The sequence below is a fragment of the Squalius cephalus genome (genome assembly GCF_949319135.1).
Source record: "Squalius cephalus genome assembly, chromosome: 19".
Lineage (NCBI taxonomy): Eukaryota > Metazoa > Chordata > Actinopteri > Cypriniformes > Leuciscidae > Squalius > Squalius cephalus.
The window spans coordinates 10,858,145-10,875,642 of record NC_137140.1 but is presented as its reverse complement, the minus strand read 5'-3'; the positions used below and the strand labels follow the sequence as shown (position 1 = coordinate 10,875,642).

The 17,498-nt window shown below is 38.4% G+C and overlaps 1 protein-coding gene across 3 annotated transcripts in view; it reads right to left on the bottom strand.

The window, feature by feature from the left end:
- The window catches only part of grid1b (glutamate receptor, ionotropic, delta 1b), a 476,826-nt gene that overhangs the window by 65,459 nt on the left and 393,869 nt on the right, over positions 1-17,498 (bottom strand). For all 3 annotated transcript variants that reach the window (XM_079851869.1, XM_079851867.1, XM_079851868.1), the window contains exon 5: positions 12,935-12,988. In XM_079851869.1, coding sequence (XP_079707995.1) covers positions 12,935-12,988 — 54 coding nt within the window. The remainder of the gene's footprint in view (positions 1-12,934; positions 12,989-17,498) is intronic.

Genomic DNA, 17,498 nt, shown 5'->3' with positions numbered 1-17,498 from the left:
TGCAACCACTATGGCAGACAAAATCTTCCTTCTAAGTTAGATGACATCACAAGCTATCCATAGTTTCAGTGAAAGGCAGAGCCCAGCAATCTCTAGCAGTTATAATGAATTGTGTAAAGCCCTTGTAGCAGAGTATACTCTGTATCAAAACCGATTTGCATCTCATTTATCAGTTTTCCAAATTAAGCAAGGCTGCCTTGAGTTTTCTGGAGAGTACTATGAGGAGGATGTCATGTTTAAGAGTCTGTTTGGGAGTACTCCTCGTAGACACTGACTGCATGTCTGCAGGAAATTTGAGGCAGCTCGCCATGTGAGCCTGGGACAGTGGGAAGGTGGGCACAGACAGGAAAGACAGACAGAATAGCTCCTTGAATTCAGAATGAGTCATGTGCAATACTTATATCTTTTGAAAAAAAAAAAAAAAAAAAAAAAAAAAAAAAAAAAAATATATATATATATATATATATATATATATATATATATATATATATATATATATATATATATATATATTATAAATTATTCTGAGTTTATTTTTCATATTCCTGTTATGTATTTTATATATTTTTTAGAAGTGGTTAGGTTTTGGGTGTAGGTGCTCAATATATATATTACATAATATATAAACAGCCAATTAAATGTAGGGTTTAACCAATATATAATAAATCTTTCTTAAAAAACAAAACAAAACAGCAAGGCCTCATTTCAGCTGGCAAAATTATACAAATAGTTTGAGAAAATAAATGTATAATGCTATAATATTGATGCCAAATGGTTCACTGAAAACAAAGGGCTTACCAGCCGTGTCGGCATTAAATGTGTGACATGCGCATGGTGACATGCAGTGGTATTGATTGTTTTGTGAGGGAGAACCAAAACATACTATAACAAAAAATGAACAAATGCATGTACATGTAGAAATGTCATTGACATTAGACACTGAAGAAATTTGCAGCTGTAGCAGCAAGAAATACTAATAAAAACATAATTTCATTGCAAATGAGTTCTTGTAATAAGTTACAGCGGCATATTGCAGATGAAATCTGTTATCTGTGCGGTGCATTTAATTTCCCATGAGACAATATACTATTTGTTTATCCTGTTTATCTTTTTGCATGTAGTGATCACTGGCAAAGTTAAGATGGCAGATACTTTGTAAATAAATTAGGCAAAACAGCTCTCTTACTGAAATATTTATCATCAAGATGCTGCTCAGCCATTATTCATGGTCCAGCCTGAAAACTTTGACAGGTAGATGAAATGGTGAAACAGACATGCAGAGGATGGACAATGTATCTGTTTTCAAAAGCACTATAGCTATATTTGCTCCAAGAGTAGAAAAACAGCCAGGACAAAAAGAGACCGTAAATCTAACATCCTTTTCCCATTTCAATGTATGTCCTCTTATGTTCCCCATGTGACTCTTGGTTCAAAGGATATATGTTTACACTAAAAGCCTACTAGTGTTCTCCCTGCACTGATGGGTTTGTGATGCTCCTTGTAATTTCACAGTCTGCTGTTTCAAACATCTGGGGATAAAGCAGTACCTTCTGCAGCGGGTTGTGAGTGGTACGGTAGAAATTTGACTAGATAAATTAATGACTACAAGCTAATAGACCACAAAAAAACAGTATGGAACATGTATCAAAGTCCAGCCTGCAACATGTGATACCAACATGATTTCTATTTAGGCATTTGAACATTTGGATTTATGCTGAGCGTGCAATATCAATGCATATATATATGCATGCAAAATCATTACATGGAAATGTCCTTAGATATGTACATTACAGAGACGCACATATATTTACAAATTCTCTGATTACTGGTCAGAACTGGAATTAATAGGCACGAAAATCTCATTTATCATTGAAAAAAAATGAAAAAGTTGGACAATGACCATTCTAACAGCAACAATTTTTTTTTTTTATGAAATCCAGATGGGAACTATTTTACAAGGTGGCGATTTCATATGAATCTGTATGATGTGATTTGTACAGAAATTAACAATATTTTAGAAAAAAGTAAGAATGAAGGTCCAACCCATAAGTCAAGTCAAGTCAAGTCAAGTTTATTTATATAGCGCTTTTCACAACATAGGTTGTATCAAAGCAGCTTCACAGTAATAAATTAAAACAATACATCAATGTTTGTTTCTAGTGGAACGTCCACGCTTGGTAATGCTGATCAATAGTATCGTTGATTGATTAATTAAATTAAATATCCCCAAATATCCCCAACTGAGCAAGCCAAAGGCAACAGTGGCAAGGAACCGAAAAACTCCATCAGGTGACCTAATGGAGAAAAAAAAAAAAACCTTGGGAGAACCCAGGCTCAGTCGGGGGCCAGTTCTCCTCTGGCGTTTATGAACTAGAGGTCGGATTTAACTGTAAGATTAAAAGTATTATATGAATGCCTGGCTGAAGAGATGCGTCTTTAGTCTATCTAGTTTTAAACTGGGAGAGCGAGTCTGAGCAACGAACAGTATCAGGAAGACTATTCCAGAGTTTTGGAGCTAAATGTGAAAATGCTCTCCCTCCTTTGGTGGATCTGGATATCCTAGGTATGACCAAAAGCCTCGAATTTAGTGACCTTAAAGAGCGCGATGGATTATAGGGCGATAGAAGATCGGTTAAATAGACTGGAGCTAAGCCGTTTAGGGCTTTATAAGTCAGTAGCAATACCTTGTAATTAATACAGAACTTTATAGGTAACCAATGTAGTGATGATAAAATTGGTGTTATATGATCATATGAGTTTGATATAAACCTTAACCGTCAGTGTGTAAGCAAATCGTAAGGTACGAATTGGCTCGTACAAACTCATATGAACTAGCCATCAATTCGGCAAAATGTAAAATAGTTACAAATTGCCATGAGAATGTGTCAGATAAAGTAAAGTAATTTGCACTTAATGCGTGGCGGAATTTAATGATCATCAAACTCAGCATGTACAAAATAAAAGTGAAACACTGTTAATGTTATGACTATTCTAAATGTTCGGTTCATGCACAAACTGTTCTTTTTAACCAGTTCTGGTCAGTAAACCTGTTGGATCATGCTGATATAAACAGTACCAGTAACACTTTATTTCAATAGTCCACTTTAGACATTCTATTAACTATAAATAATTTTGCAACTACATGTCAACTAACTCTCATTAGATTATTAGTAGTCTGTATGCTTAAAATCTGGTAACAATTTATTTTGATGGTCCCCCAGCAGATATTCTACTGACTATAAGTAACTTGGCAACTACAAGTCAACTTATTCTACTAACCCGAACCCTAACACCAAACCAAGTCTACTACAGTCTACTAATACTTTAATGAGAGTTAGTTGACATGAAGTTGCAAAGTTACTTATAGTATGTAGTAAATATGTTTTACAGAGACCTGGTTGAAAGAAGCAATCCAAGATATCGGCATAAGAGGATATACAATGATAAGAGTGGACAGAGATGAAATAGCGTCTCATAAAGCTTTCGTTCTGAGGTCTGTGTATCTACGTGGATAACAGATGGGGGCAACCCGATTCCGAATACATAAACAAGTGTGCACTCCATATTTTGAACATTTGTTTGTGATTTTTAGACCTTTTTATCCCCCTAGGGAATTTGGATAAATAACAATTATTTTAGTATTTTCCCGGACCGGACGATGAAAAAGCCTGAAACAAAATAGTAGAATGTTGGCTAGAACAACCAGTATTTATTCTGGGGGATGTGAACTCTTGTGATGATCGTATTTAGCCACTTTACACCAATATGTGGACTGTCCGACTAGACTTTTGCATGTTTTTGGATAAATGTTTTGGAAAATTGCTGATGGTTAGAAAGCTATTTGCCGCCCTCCCTTGGGGAAGTCAGACCACAGTATTGTAAATTTTCTACCCAGATATCATTAAACAGGAGAAACCTGTTATACGGGTACACCTGTGGACTGAACAAGGCAAAGAACAATTGAGAAATTGCTTTGACCAAACGGCCTGGGATTTTTTTCATTTTATTTATTTTCTTTTTTTTATGTATGAGACAATATTCATGATGTTACAGACTCCAAATCAATCCAAATCAATTTGTTTGTAATTTTAAGTATTTGGGGATGTAAGGACTGATTTTCCTGCTTAGACTAAACTCACCCTGCAATAAAGCAATAAAGCAATAAAACGAACCCTGGACACAAGATCGCAAAGAAAGATCACAGGACATTGTCCTGTCCAAACTTTTCTCCTACCTTATCTCTTATCTCCCTCCACCCTTCCTCCCCCCTCGAGTCAAGTCACCAAAAGTTCACTAAGAATGTCTATATATCACATATGATGTATCTTGTGAATCTATTGTTTTTCCTTTTCATGTTTGGCATCATTTTAAATGTCTCAGTGCGATTGGTAAAATGGTCTTAATTTCATTGCAGTCATTGGTTTAATGAGAAAGATTGAGAACTTAGGAGAATCCTGTTCTCCTCTTTGGGTGATAACTCTTCAAGATATCTCCCGAAACCAGATGCTACCCCCTGGGGTACATGAATTGACCCCAAAATATTGGTACAACCCTTTTGTTCTGGTCTGGGTATTTAAGGCTAGGTGACAGAGTAGTCTTTGGGACCCTTTACCAGGATCATCCCCCATACAGTGCTGTTTCAGTGTTTTCCTGTTGGAAAACACTCACATACCACTGTGTGTCTCTGTCAGGAATGCATTGCTTACTTTTAGAGTCATCTTTGAGTAATTGATGTCATATACAGGTGCTGGTCATAAAATTAGAATATCATCAAAAAGTTGATTTATTTCAGTAATTCCGTTAAAAAAGTGAATTTTGGATTTGCCCACACTGCCAAAATAACCAAAACCTGGTTCAATGACCATGGTATCACTGTGTAATTACTGTGTGATTTCATGTAATATTCTAATTTTCTGAGATTTTGATTTTGTGGTTTTCATAAGCTGTAAACCATAATCATCAAAATTATAACAAATAAAGGCTTGAGATATCTCACTTTGCATGTAATGAGTCTATATAATATACAAGTTTCACTTTTTTAACGGAATTACTGAAATAAATAAACTTTTTGATGATATTCTAATTTTATGACCAACACCTGTATTTATTATTTATGAATTGGCTTTTAATCACTTGTGTAATTGGCATGATACATTTACCTGACAAATAAATGTTACATCTTGATTTATTCTGAAGTTTTCTGAAATCATTATTTACTAGTAGATTAAAGTGCAGTCGGGTGTTTCCACAAATCTCTGTCCAGGATAGATCAAACCGAAGGCACTATGAATGGAGCATGTGTCATGATTCCTGTCTTGTGTTCCCCTTGTCTTGTGTGGACTTGTTATGTCCTGTTCTGTGCCATGTTTTGTAGTCCTTTGTAGTTTTTCTTGTTTATTAGTCTTCCCAGGTGTTTCTTATTTACCACGCCCCCTTGTTATCTTGTTTAGCTTGTTTGCATTTGTATTTAAACCTCTGTGCTTCAGTTGTTGTTTGTCGGTTGTTGTAGCTGTTTCCTGTCCTGAGTTCCGTGTTCTGTTGTCTGCCTGGATTTCCTGTTTGTTCTATTAAAGTATGCTTGCATATGTATTCTCTCTCCGCTTCATTCCTGCCTCATCATAACAGAACGACCGACCAAAGATGAATCCAGCAGCATTAGAGGGGAATCTCCAGCCAAGTAGGCGGCCACACCTGATTCTGGTTCCCAGGATGGCCGCCACCATGTCGCCTGAGTGTCTCCAGCCAAGATGGCGGCCACGCCTGATTCTGGTTCCCAGGATGGCCGCCTCCACGCTTCCTAAGTCTCTTTCTGTTCCTGAGACTGCGTCTGCTCCTGAGTCTGAGCCTGTTCCTGAACCTGAGTCACAGTCACCTCATGTCAGGCCTGCCGAGCCAGAGACTGTTCACGTCACGTCTGCCAATCCAGAGACTGTTCACGTCACGTCTGCCGATCCAGAGACTGTTCACGTCTCGTCTGTTCCAGTGTGTCCAGATAAGATGGCCACCACCGAGTCAGTGTCTTCGGACAAGATGGCCGTCGCCGAGCCTGTGTCTGTTCCAGTGTCCCCAGACAAGATGGCCGTCGCCGAGCCTGTGTCTGTACCAGTGTCCCCAGACAAGATGGCCGCCGCCGAGCCAGTGTCTCCGGACAAGATGGCCGCCGTCGAGCCGGTGTGTGTTCCTGAGCCGGTGTGTGTTCCTGAGCCGGTGCCTGCTCCAGCCTATGACCCCGTAGCTGCCCCCAAGAAAATTGTCATGATTCCTGTTTTGTGTTCCCCTTGTCTTGTGTGGACTTGTTATTTCCTGTTCTGTGCCATGTGTTGTAGTCCTTTGTAGTTTTTCTTGTTTATTAGTCTTCCCAGGTGTTTCTTATTTACCACGCCCCCTTGTTATCTTATTTAGCTTGTTTGCATTTGTATTTAAACCTCTGTGCTTCAGTTGTTGTTTGTCGGTCGTTGTAGCTGTTTCCTGTCCTGAGTTCCGTGTTCTGTTGTCTGCCTGGATTTCGTGTTTGTTCTATTAAAGTATGCTTGCATATGGATTCTCTCTCCGCTTCATTCCTGCCTCATCATAACAGAATGGGGCACATCATTAAAGACTTAGCACATTGCAAGACTTAGCACGTTGCAAGCTCGCAACTATTAAAAAAGTACACCTTTGTTACGAGTCAGCAGTGAGCAGCCGCTTTGGGTAAAATAGTTGTAGACTATTTCAGAACTGGCTAGTTTGTGATCGTGAGCGCACATTCGCGACGTGAAGTCTCAAAGCGACACCGGGTCCTTAATGAACGAATATTTGAAATTATGAGATACTCAGAATAATCAAAGATCTAAATTAATTCATAATTTATATTATGACTAATTTCTAATAAGAAACAAGATCTAAATTTGATTATCATTTGAAATTGGAGTCAGATTAAGCGTAGAGCTAAAGTAATATTGAAACTAAAATTCTAATAAATTTAGTGAGCTTCACTGGAGCGCTGAAAAAACATACACGCATTATACCTTCGCCCAGGCCGTTGGACTCAGTCATTGGGCCAATGGGTGGTCCTTACAGGGACATACAGTACATACAGTTCACGAGTTCACACGTACATGGAATCTGATGTAGTATTTATGCGTATTTGACTTGCTGTCCAAGCTCGGAATTTGGCCCGAACCCAGAGTACTCCCCCCTTATACTAGGGTAGACCCAGCCGAGTGTGAGGTGATGGGGTGGTGGAGGGATGCTGAGAAACTTGTCGTGAGACTGAAGGTGAGGAAAGGCTTTATTTATACCAGCTTCCTCTAGTGCTGATTGGTTGATTACCTGAACGTGCTCCTCCCAAACTTTGTTACATGAAACTTTTGAAAATATTGACAGCATTTGCAAGAAAGCTCAACAAAGGTAGTATTTGATTAGGAGGTTAAATCACTTTGGTGTGAGTAAGACTATAACTGTAATCTATAAACATTTTGTTTAAAGTATTTTAACTTATTTTTAACATGACCTCATGGTATGATCATTTGAGTGTCAAAAACAGGGTCAAGCTGTCCAAGACTGTAAATGAAGCCAAATGAAGAGACATCTGAATGATCTATATGCACATGTAAAGTCAAGCAAACGGATTGAGTGATAGTAGGGAATGTGTCTCACCCTCTTCAAAGTGAGTTTCACCTGTTGCCATCAGGGTGATGTTATAGGCAACCACCTGGTGGCCGGGCCTCCCCCCATGGGGCCCGGCCCGACTCAGCCCGAAGGAGCGACGTGGGGCCGCCCTCCCGTGAACTCACCACTGGCAGGATGGACCGTAAGGGGCCAGTGCAAAGTGGATCGGGCAGCAGTCGAAGGCGGGGGCCTCGACAACCCGATCCCTGGACACGGAAACTAGCTCTAGGAACGTGGAACGTCACCTCGCTGGCAGGGAAGGAGCCTAAGATTGTGCGTGAGGTTGAGAGGTACCGACTAGAGATAGTTGGGATCACCTCCATGCACAACTTGGGCTCTGGAACCACACTCCTTGAGAGAGGATGGAATCTTTACCACTCTGGAGTTGCCCATGGTACAATGAACAATATCGAGGAGATCAAACATGTGTTTAAGTTACTAAGAGTGGCTGCTAGGGGTGTTGTGTAGTGATACATAGAACAGTTGGGTGAAGCAGTCATAGCCGTGTTTTATCGTGAATAAAACACAGCTATTGACCAATCAGAATCAAGGATTGGATTCTGTGTATGACAGAATCCAATCCTACATATGTATGACAGCCATTCTTTTTCCCCAGAAAAAAAAAAAAAAAAATGTAAACAGGACACATTCTAATATACAGAAAAAAAGATACAATTTTAATATCAAAACCCCCTTTCATCTTTGACCTAGCAACAGTTCGAAGATAATTTATTAGTTTAGTGTCATCTAATGTTTTAAACTCATGGCTTGTACAATGATATGCAATAGGGAAAAAGCACAATATTAGCTGGTGTTTTCTTATTCAATTTAAATCACACCTATGCATTTTATAGTCAGCAAAATATGTAACAGCAGCATGTGGTGCTGCACAGCATGTTTAACAGGAAGGCATCATCCTTCAAAATTAACTAAAACAAAATCTGAGGCTTCCACAACTCACAAATTGAGTTACCCAATGAGATTTCAATCACATGTGATCGATTAAATACCATCTGCCCTTGAGTAATCAAAGATGATTGGCAAATGTTTTTTGTGCTGGTTATGATGGCTTCAATACATGGGAATTGTTCTCCCTAGGATGTGTGATCTTCTGTATTTGAAGCCTCTGTTTATGTTATTACAGACACAGCCTTTTAAACTGGCCTTTTCTCAGAGGGTTGAATAAAGCTGCATCATTTAATCATCGTTTTTATGCTGATTTGATCCACAACCATTTCCACTTCCTACTTGTAAATGCTAGTCCCTTTCTACACTGTTTTATTAGTTTGCCAGTATATTCAGGCATCCATTATTCATGATACTTCTTTAATGAATATATAATGACTATACAATCAACTATACAACATAATAAACACCTCAATTTACTACAGATTCATGCAAACTTGATAGCACTCACAAAAAAATGACTGAGCTGATTTATAATGTAGTCTATTGAGGATTACTGCTTTTTAATATTCACACTACTGTAAATGCACATCTGTTGTAACGGTAAGAAAAGCATTGAACCCCACTGTAATCTAAGAGGAGTGTGAAAGATTTATCACCATGCCTGTTTCATTACCCAGCATCATGTTACTGTGGATTATGATGCTCACACCCTGTCTCCCACATCCACCTGCTTTGCCTGTCCCAGATTGGCCAAGGTGGCCGTTTTTTAACTCTATGCCTGTCCTACATTGGCCAAGGAAGCAGTTTTTGAACTCTCTGCCTGTTCTGTACTGACCAAGGAGAATGTTTTAAACTCTCTGTTTGTCCTGCATCAGCCAAGGAGGCCGTTTTTGAACTCTCTGCCTGCCCTGTTACGGCCAAGGAGGCCATCTCTTAACCCCCTGAGGTCGACAATCGCGCCGGCGCGATAGGCTCGCTTTTTTTCAGTTCAGTTCAAAAGAAATTAATTTTGCTCCGTTGACTTTGATATTACAAGCAAGTTTCATACATCAATCGATTCTGTTAAATGTGTATTATTTTTGTGTATACTCACAATAAAAACAAAGTGTTGTGCTTTTTGCCAAATAAAGAAAAATAAACGCGATGCGAGTTCTGCCTTCTCTCTGTCAGTGAAGACCATTCTGAAACGCGTCCGAAAATGAACTGTAACTCAGCGAATACTCAGTCAAACAGGCATACAGACACACAGGCATGAAGCTTGAATTCTCTTCTTTTAAATGAGGTAATTTATATAAAAAACAAATATTCTCATCTTGTGAAATCTTTATTAAAAGAGAGCGATTCCAGTCGAGCTAATTAGAGCTCATTCAAATGTAATGTGAACACGCCTACGGAGAGCGCGTGCTATTCAAACGCAAATTACTGAGGCAATCCAAGCAAACCTGTGAACGCCCCCATATCAGCTCGAGAAAACACAAGTTTAATCATTGTAGCCTACGTGTTTACACCATCTGGCAGCGCTGTGAGGAATAATAATAATGGAAAATCTACCTCAGAGTGCGGGTATTGCAGGAGAGAGGATCCGAATATGTAGTAAGTTTTTTTTTCCTTCTCAAGTTAATCGCGTTTCTGTGAATGAATGAACGGCAGCCGCAGAGATGCGCGCTGTTTACCACAGCTCGCAAAAAGACAGTTTAAATTTAAATTGAGTCTCTGTGTGAATGAATGATGATGTTTTAGCAAACTGTATTGCTATACTGAGTTGAGTAAAAATCGACTGAAATATGTTGAAATAAAATGTAGGCTATTTGTAAGCAACGTATTAAACTGAAAATTAACATTTATATGCCCTAATATTTCATAAAAACAACGTTACAGTCAGGCGTTTCTGTTTGTGAATGAATGTTTCGGTTTTAGCAAACTGTATTGCTATACTGAGTAAAAATCGACTGAAATATGTTGAAATAAAATGCATTTGTATAAGCAACGTATTAAACTGCAAATTAACATTTATATTTCTTATAATAAAAATGAAAGACCTATGTTACAGACATATGAAAGACAACATTTTGTTGATTAGTTTTGGATAGATTATACATTTTTACTGTTAAATATCTGCCACCTCAAATAAGCTTTTGTTTGCCAATATTTGCTCATGTTAAATATAGTATGTTTTGTCAAAAATAAAGTAATCAAATAATCAATCAAATCCTTAACTTTGAAATATGTATGATGAAATGTATACTTTAGTTTTCACAAAGAAAGATTACACTTAAATTGTTGTTGTAATTGTAACCTTTTTAATAAAAAATATATATTTACAAGGTAGATGTAAACAAACTATTAAAATGTAAATATAAGCCTTTTCTTTAAATAATTTTTATTGTGTTAGGGTTAGGAGAGGATAAATATTCCAAAACTGAAAATAAAGTATGAGAATTAACTGCACAATTACTAGACATGTTTTCCTTGGATATTATAGGCCAAATTGCAAGCACAATATGTGGAAAAATAAAAAAGAATTGAGATGCTTCCAACTGTTGCTCTTGCATTCTTGTGGCTCAGTGACTCACCTGAATGAATGGCTAATTAAGTATGCAGGCCCCATTGTCTCCTCAGGTGTGAACCACTAAATATGCATGATCGTTGACGCCCACTCAGCATATTGCCTTTCCAAACAGAAAGTGCTTTGCAAAATTCAAATCAATGTATTGTGTTATGTGAATGATAAGGCAGGGTGATTTTCACATCATTTTGAAGAAAAAACACTAGGTGATGACATCCATTAGACAAAAGTCTTATTGGCACATATTTAGAATGTGTTTTATGGCCTTATTTCAGAAACTTTAGTTTTTAGTTTTTTCAATAACCACGCATAAACATTATTCTCTCAAAAATGCAGACATGTACATTCTTGTTGCTCACATATTCTGGTAGCCCTGTTTGTGCTAAATAGTGTGTAATTTCTTTTGCCATTAATATGTTTATAAGCAACTGAAAAAAGCACAAATGTCAGGGCATGTCAGAACATCTCAAGGACCCCAAAAACACCTTAGACCAAAGAGGGTTAACCCTCTGCCCAAATATCACATTTGGTCTGTGTTTGTGTTTTGCATTAGTTGTACTTAGCTTTTGATTAGCCCTATGTGTCTCATTTGTGTCTTGTTAATAACCTTGTTTAGTCCCTTCTGTTTCACTCTGTATATCATTCATGTTCAGCTGTTTTTTTGTTAGATATCATCAATGTATAGGTGTTCTTCTGTTTCCCGTGTTTTTGTTAAAAACCTGAAGAAGTGTTGCATGTCTGAGTTTGTCTTAATTAAAGAAAACTGCTTGCAATTAGATTCAGCCTTTTTTTCCCGTTTATATTGCCACCCTGTGCTGACAGGAAGGGAGTGAAATTTGCATGTGATTGTGTTTCCTTTTTTCCCGCATTCACATACGTATGATTAGAAGTTAATGGAATGAAAAGTGTAATGTGACCACCCCTTTACAGTTATTGTACTAATTGTGATTTTGAATTAAAAAAAATATATATATATATATTATAGGCTACCTATACCCAAAATATGGACATTAAACAAATGAAATTATGAGAAAAAACTGTACATGCACTGATGTTGTTACTGATGTCTTATGTTTTATTTATTTTTTTCTTCAGTGCAATGCATTACTGTCTGTGGAAAGAAAGCCGTAAATAGAACTTTATTGATGTTTGTGTACATTTTCCATTGATAATGGCTGCAGTTATTCATCAAATGATAGAGAATAATATTACAACCAAGCATATAGTATCCTGATGCACAGTATAGTCAAGTGCACTATATGCTTTTTAAATAACCGATTCATTGCCGCTTAGATCAGAGTGGGGGAGCAATGTTGTTCAGTTCTAGGAAAGTATGCCAGATAATAGTCAGCTGTTCCACCTTGCACAACCTAGTACTTAGAACCAAGTGTAAAGATTGGGAATTGTTCCATGCACATTTCGTTTGACACAGATCTGCATGATTCCCACTGTATGTTTACATCTTGAAGTGAATTCCAGACTGCCAAGAGCAGAAATAATCTATTGCTGCATGCAAACACAAATCAAGAAAAAATTAAATAAAATTAAGAGTAGTGAACACACACACACACACACACACACTGAAAACCTTGAACACACACCCAGAGCAGTGAGCTGCAATTTTGATGTGGCACCTAGGGAGCAATTGGGGGTAAGGTGCCTTGCTCAAGGGCACCTCAGTCGTTTCCTGCCAGTATTGAGAATCAAACCCGCAACCTTCAGGTTATCAATCGGACTTTCTCATCATTAGGCCACGACTGCCTAAGAAAACACCTGAACATGAAAGAGATAAAATAAATCTTCCCTTACCTCATTCACAAACACCCAGTGACTGTCTTTTGAGGCCAGGTTAGTCTCCACAGCCTATAGAGAAACAAATAGAGAATAAATCAATGTGAGCAGTTTGTGGCAGATGTAATTGAGCATGAGATGGTTTGAAACTACATTAGGTTGGAGCCCTAACCCAACCAAATCTGCTGGATTGATTGTATTTAAAATGTGATGTACCATCATAATTAAGAATGTAAATAAATTATTTAAGGAATAATTGATGACAGGCAGCTGAATTGAAGTGAAATAATGCACACCAGAGGTGGTTATGTGAGGTGGTTTCATCTCGGTTGTGCATTACTTTTCGATTAGTTCAACAGTCTGGAGTCAATTATTTGGCTACACTTTATTTTAATGTGTCCTTGTTACAGTTTAAATTCAATTCAGTTCAATTCAACTTCACTTTATTGTTGGAATCTCTTCCAAAAAATGTCTTGCATCACATAACCTTTACTGTCTCACATCAATTCACATCAATACACATCCACATCAAAATAATAAAACACAATACAATAAGCACCACTTGATACAAAACCAACATATAAGCAAGCCGATCTCATTAAAATCATCTTTATAGCACGCATTGTATTCATCGTGCAATTTATACACAAAAATTAGTTTTTACGTGCATATGATACACACTGTAAACCCCTAGGGTAAGTTTAGTGGTGTGGGGTACGTGGGTATTATACGTTTGGGTAGGATTAGTGGTGTGGTCTGAGGCAGCTGATTATACTATATCACACAAGCTAGTACACAGTGTCAAACAATCTAATTTTTAAAAACACTCGTATCATGTATCATCTTAATACACTGTAATCCACAGTAATGCACATTATGTCTCAGTCAAAATGTAAAGTCTTGTTTTAACACTAGAGAAACATGCACCTTTTGGCCACCACTATTTTCTGCCTTACTAACTCTATGTCCTTCCATTTCTGTTCATTACACGCTGACATAATGAGCCTGACCTTCTGCTCAAATGTCATGCAAATATTAAAAATGCATTTGACAGTAGAATCTGGAGGAGGACTTTCATGTTTTTGTCTAATTTAAAAAAAAAAAAAAAAATTAAAAAACTCTTAGCATATTATTCTAATGTAAAACAAGCCCTCTGGTCCTCGGTGAGTCACAATGTGACAATATACAAGACATACATCTTGTGCAGACATTTGGAAATATTAATTGACCTTTGCCTATTTGAAAAACCGAACATCACATTTAGTTTTAACTCTTTTAATTTAATTTTCTTTACCAATGTATAATGAGAATATGTTGGACAAAATTATTTACAGTATATGGTATATATGTCACCATCATGTTCAGTTGTTTTGGTTTTTCTTGTCACATGTGTTCCTTTATTCTAGTTCCCCGCCACTCATCAGTCACCATGGACACTAACACTCATCATCACAGCTGTTTATATTTTAGTTAATCATCTCTATGTATTTCCTGCTTGTTCCTGCTTGTGTTTGTCACGTGTGGTTGCAGGAAGGCAGACAAAGATGACGATATATTTCCAACACAAAGGTTTAATGGTAATAATATAAATGATAGAAGAACAGGCAGCAACACACATAATACACAACGTAGATCAGACAAAGATTGACTGAACAGACAGAACTTAAATGCAAACACAGATGACGATGATTATCTGAACACAGGTGATACAGATTAACTGATAATGACAATGAAGATGACACGTAACATGGGATAACAGGCAGACAAGTCCAATGAAAACAAACTAAACAAAACACAACTGTGACAGTGTTCACTTCTTTGTATTGTTCGTGTTATGTTTGCAAAATGTTTCGCAGGTTGGCTATTATCCTTGTATTTATCTAATTAACTTCGTATTACCTTCATGAACACGTATAAACTCAGCGTTACAATATACAGGTTTTGGTTTGGCATTTTGATCAATTTGCATCTTGTTAGTCATTAGTCTTTAGGTAAATAGAGCTTTGTTTGTTAGTAACCTGCTGTTGGTAAGTGCAGCAATTTGACTTCTCTGCCTCTGTCAAGGTGACCGGGACATTGAGGATTTTGCAGCTGCCTTTTGTGGATTTTAAAGATACAGCATTTAAGGACATTTTTAAATTTGGTTTAATGGAAGATACACCTTGTTAAGTCACATACGCCTCAATGGACTCAATACATTGATTTAAGTTTGATGTTGAGTGGCTATGCTTTCACTGTGGGAATTGCAGATGAGGAAATATTTGTAATGTAAGGAGCATTACATCAAATAATGACTGACAAAGTTTCAAGGAAAACACTAGAGCTTATATACACACCAGGGTAAACAAGCTTAACAATATAACAAGGGGGAGTGGCTAATAGGAAACACCTGGGGAAAACTAATCAAAAAGAAAGACTAAAAACGGACTACAAATTTAGCACAGGAACCACTTCAACATAAAAGTCCAAGGACAGACACAGAGCACAAAAAGAAACAAAAAGAAACAAAAAGTCCATGAGGGTGAATGAAGCAGAAGCGAAACAGTGTGGGCCAAGTCCGTGGAGAGGAGCCAGGGCTGTATCCACACACTTAGTGAAAATTCGAGGTGGCAAAACTAGACCGAAAGGAAGATCTTGATATTGGTACGCTTCGCCCCCAAAAGTGAACCTCAGAAACGTCCTGTGTGGTGAGAGGATAGATAAGTGGAAGTATACGTCCTTGAGATCTATTGTGACAAATCAGTCCTCAGACTTGATTTGTGACACATTTTGCTTCAGAGTAAGCATCTTGAATTTGAGCTTGCCTAGCAATTTAGTTGGCGCAGATTTAGACTCAGATGCAACCCTCCATTCTTTTTCGGAACAATAAAGTACCGGCTGTAAAACCCAGACTCCCTGCTGGGAGAAGGAACCTGTTCTATAGCCTCCTTTCGCAGAAAGGAGCCTTTACTTCTTGTTCCATAACCAGAGCCTGCTCTGGGCCCACCACTGTGGGTAGGACCCCGCTGAACCAGGGTGGATGAGACCTGAACTGAAAAGTGTAGCCCTTTTCAACTGTCTGCAGGACTCAACATGATATATTTGGCAGACGTACCCACTCTGCCAAAAAATCTACTAAGGTAACCAGTCTCTCGAGACTGGCCTCAGGTGTAGGTTGAGCAGCAAGCACAGTGCCCTGAAGCAGTGAACCGGCAGGGAACAACTGACTTGACTGCTCTGGAGCCCTCCTTGGAGGGAGCAAGCACCCCGACGCCGCTACGTTTTCGGGCAGATGATCGGATAAGGAAACCGCTACATTCCGAGACACACGAGAAGGTTGGGTTAGCAGAATGGCCCCCAGAGGGCACCTAAGGGAGACAGCACCGTATAATGAGGTGGAAACCGTCTTCCCCCAGAGGGGACTACCCTAACAAGCCTGACACTAATGCCTGACGCAGCTCTTGAATGACGTCAGAGCTGACATCCTCGCTAAGCATCCTTCCTGACCCTGAGACGAAACACTAGATTTGGCAGGTGAAGGCAGAAAAAGGGTGAGGCCCATCTCTAATCCCTCTGTCAGATCCATTTGCAAACCCACCAACTTGAGCAGCTGCTCTGCCTCGGCAAAAGTGGGACCCGAGCTGCGAGGAATGTGAGCCAAAGCGCCCTCTTTGAAGAGCGCCTGGCAGGAGAGCAGCGTTCTGAGGGGTAGTCACTCACAATGCTAGCATTCAGCCCCCTCACGGGCTGACTGATCGCGCTGCACTCCCAAACAAACAACACACATAACATGTGTATCCCCACCCGTAGTGAAATGAGGGCAGGGATGAACATACTTTCTGACATGTTGTTCGCTCGCCATTATATATTTTTTTTCTTAAAAGGTGAAAACTCTTGCCTAAAAATATACTGAGACAGACAAAAACCCCAAGGACATACAGCTAACACTGCTTGGTTTGGGTGTGATTTATAGTTCCTGGTCTGTGACGTCACCCGCCTATGACGTTCCGCCATACCACAGCGTCTCATTCCCTTGAAAGGGAAACATCTGCTCTAGTGAGCTGCGCTGCCATTTGAACTTAGAGCTGAGAGGACAAATGGTCTGTGTGACATGGTTCAAATGAGTGTATTATTATTACAAAAATTACAAATATTATTGACAATTTCGTAATCTTTGGATGATAACTCGAGGTTAGTTTCACTTTCGCTTTTACTTTCATCACCGCTTCCACCATTTTTTTCCTCCTTGTGTCAAATTTTCTTTGCAGTAGGAAATGTACTTTGACGTGAAAGCTAAAAGCTGCAGGCTGACTGTTGTCGCGTTTATTTCTGCTGTGCGATTGGCTGTTAGATTAATACATATTGAGTAAAAAATATCCAGAGCTTATCATTGTTATCTACATTAATTTTATTGCAATTCGATATGATATCGTTTATCGACCCATCCCTACTTTGGGGCCATATTATTTCTAGCTGTCGCAGGCATCTTTATTTATTTTTTTATTTTGTTCATGATAAAAAGATGCTATGCAAAAAACATTTTCATTCCAATATATAATTTCATTCCATGCTGAATATACTTCAGCATGTCTAAGTTTTTTTT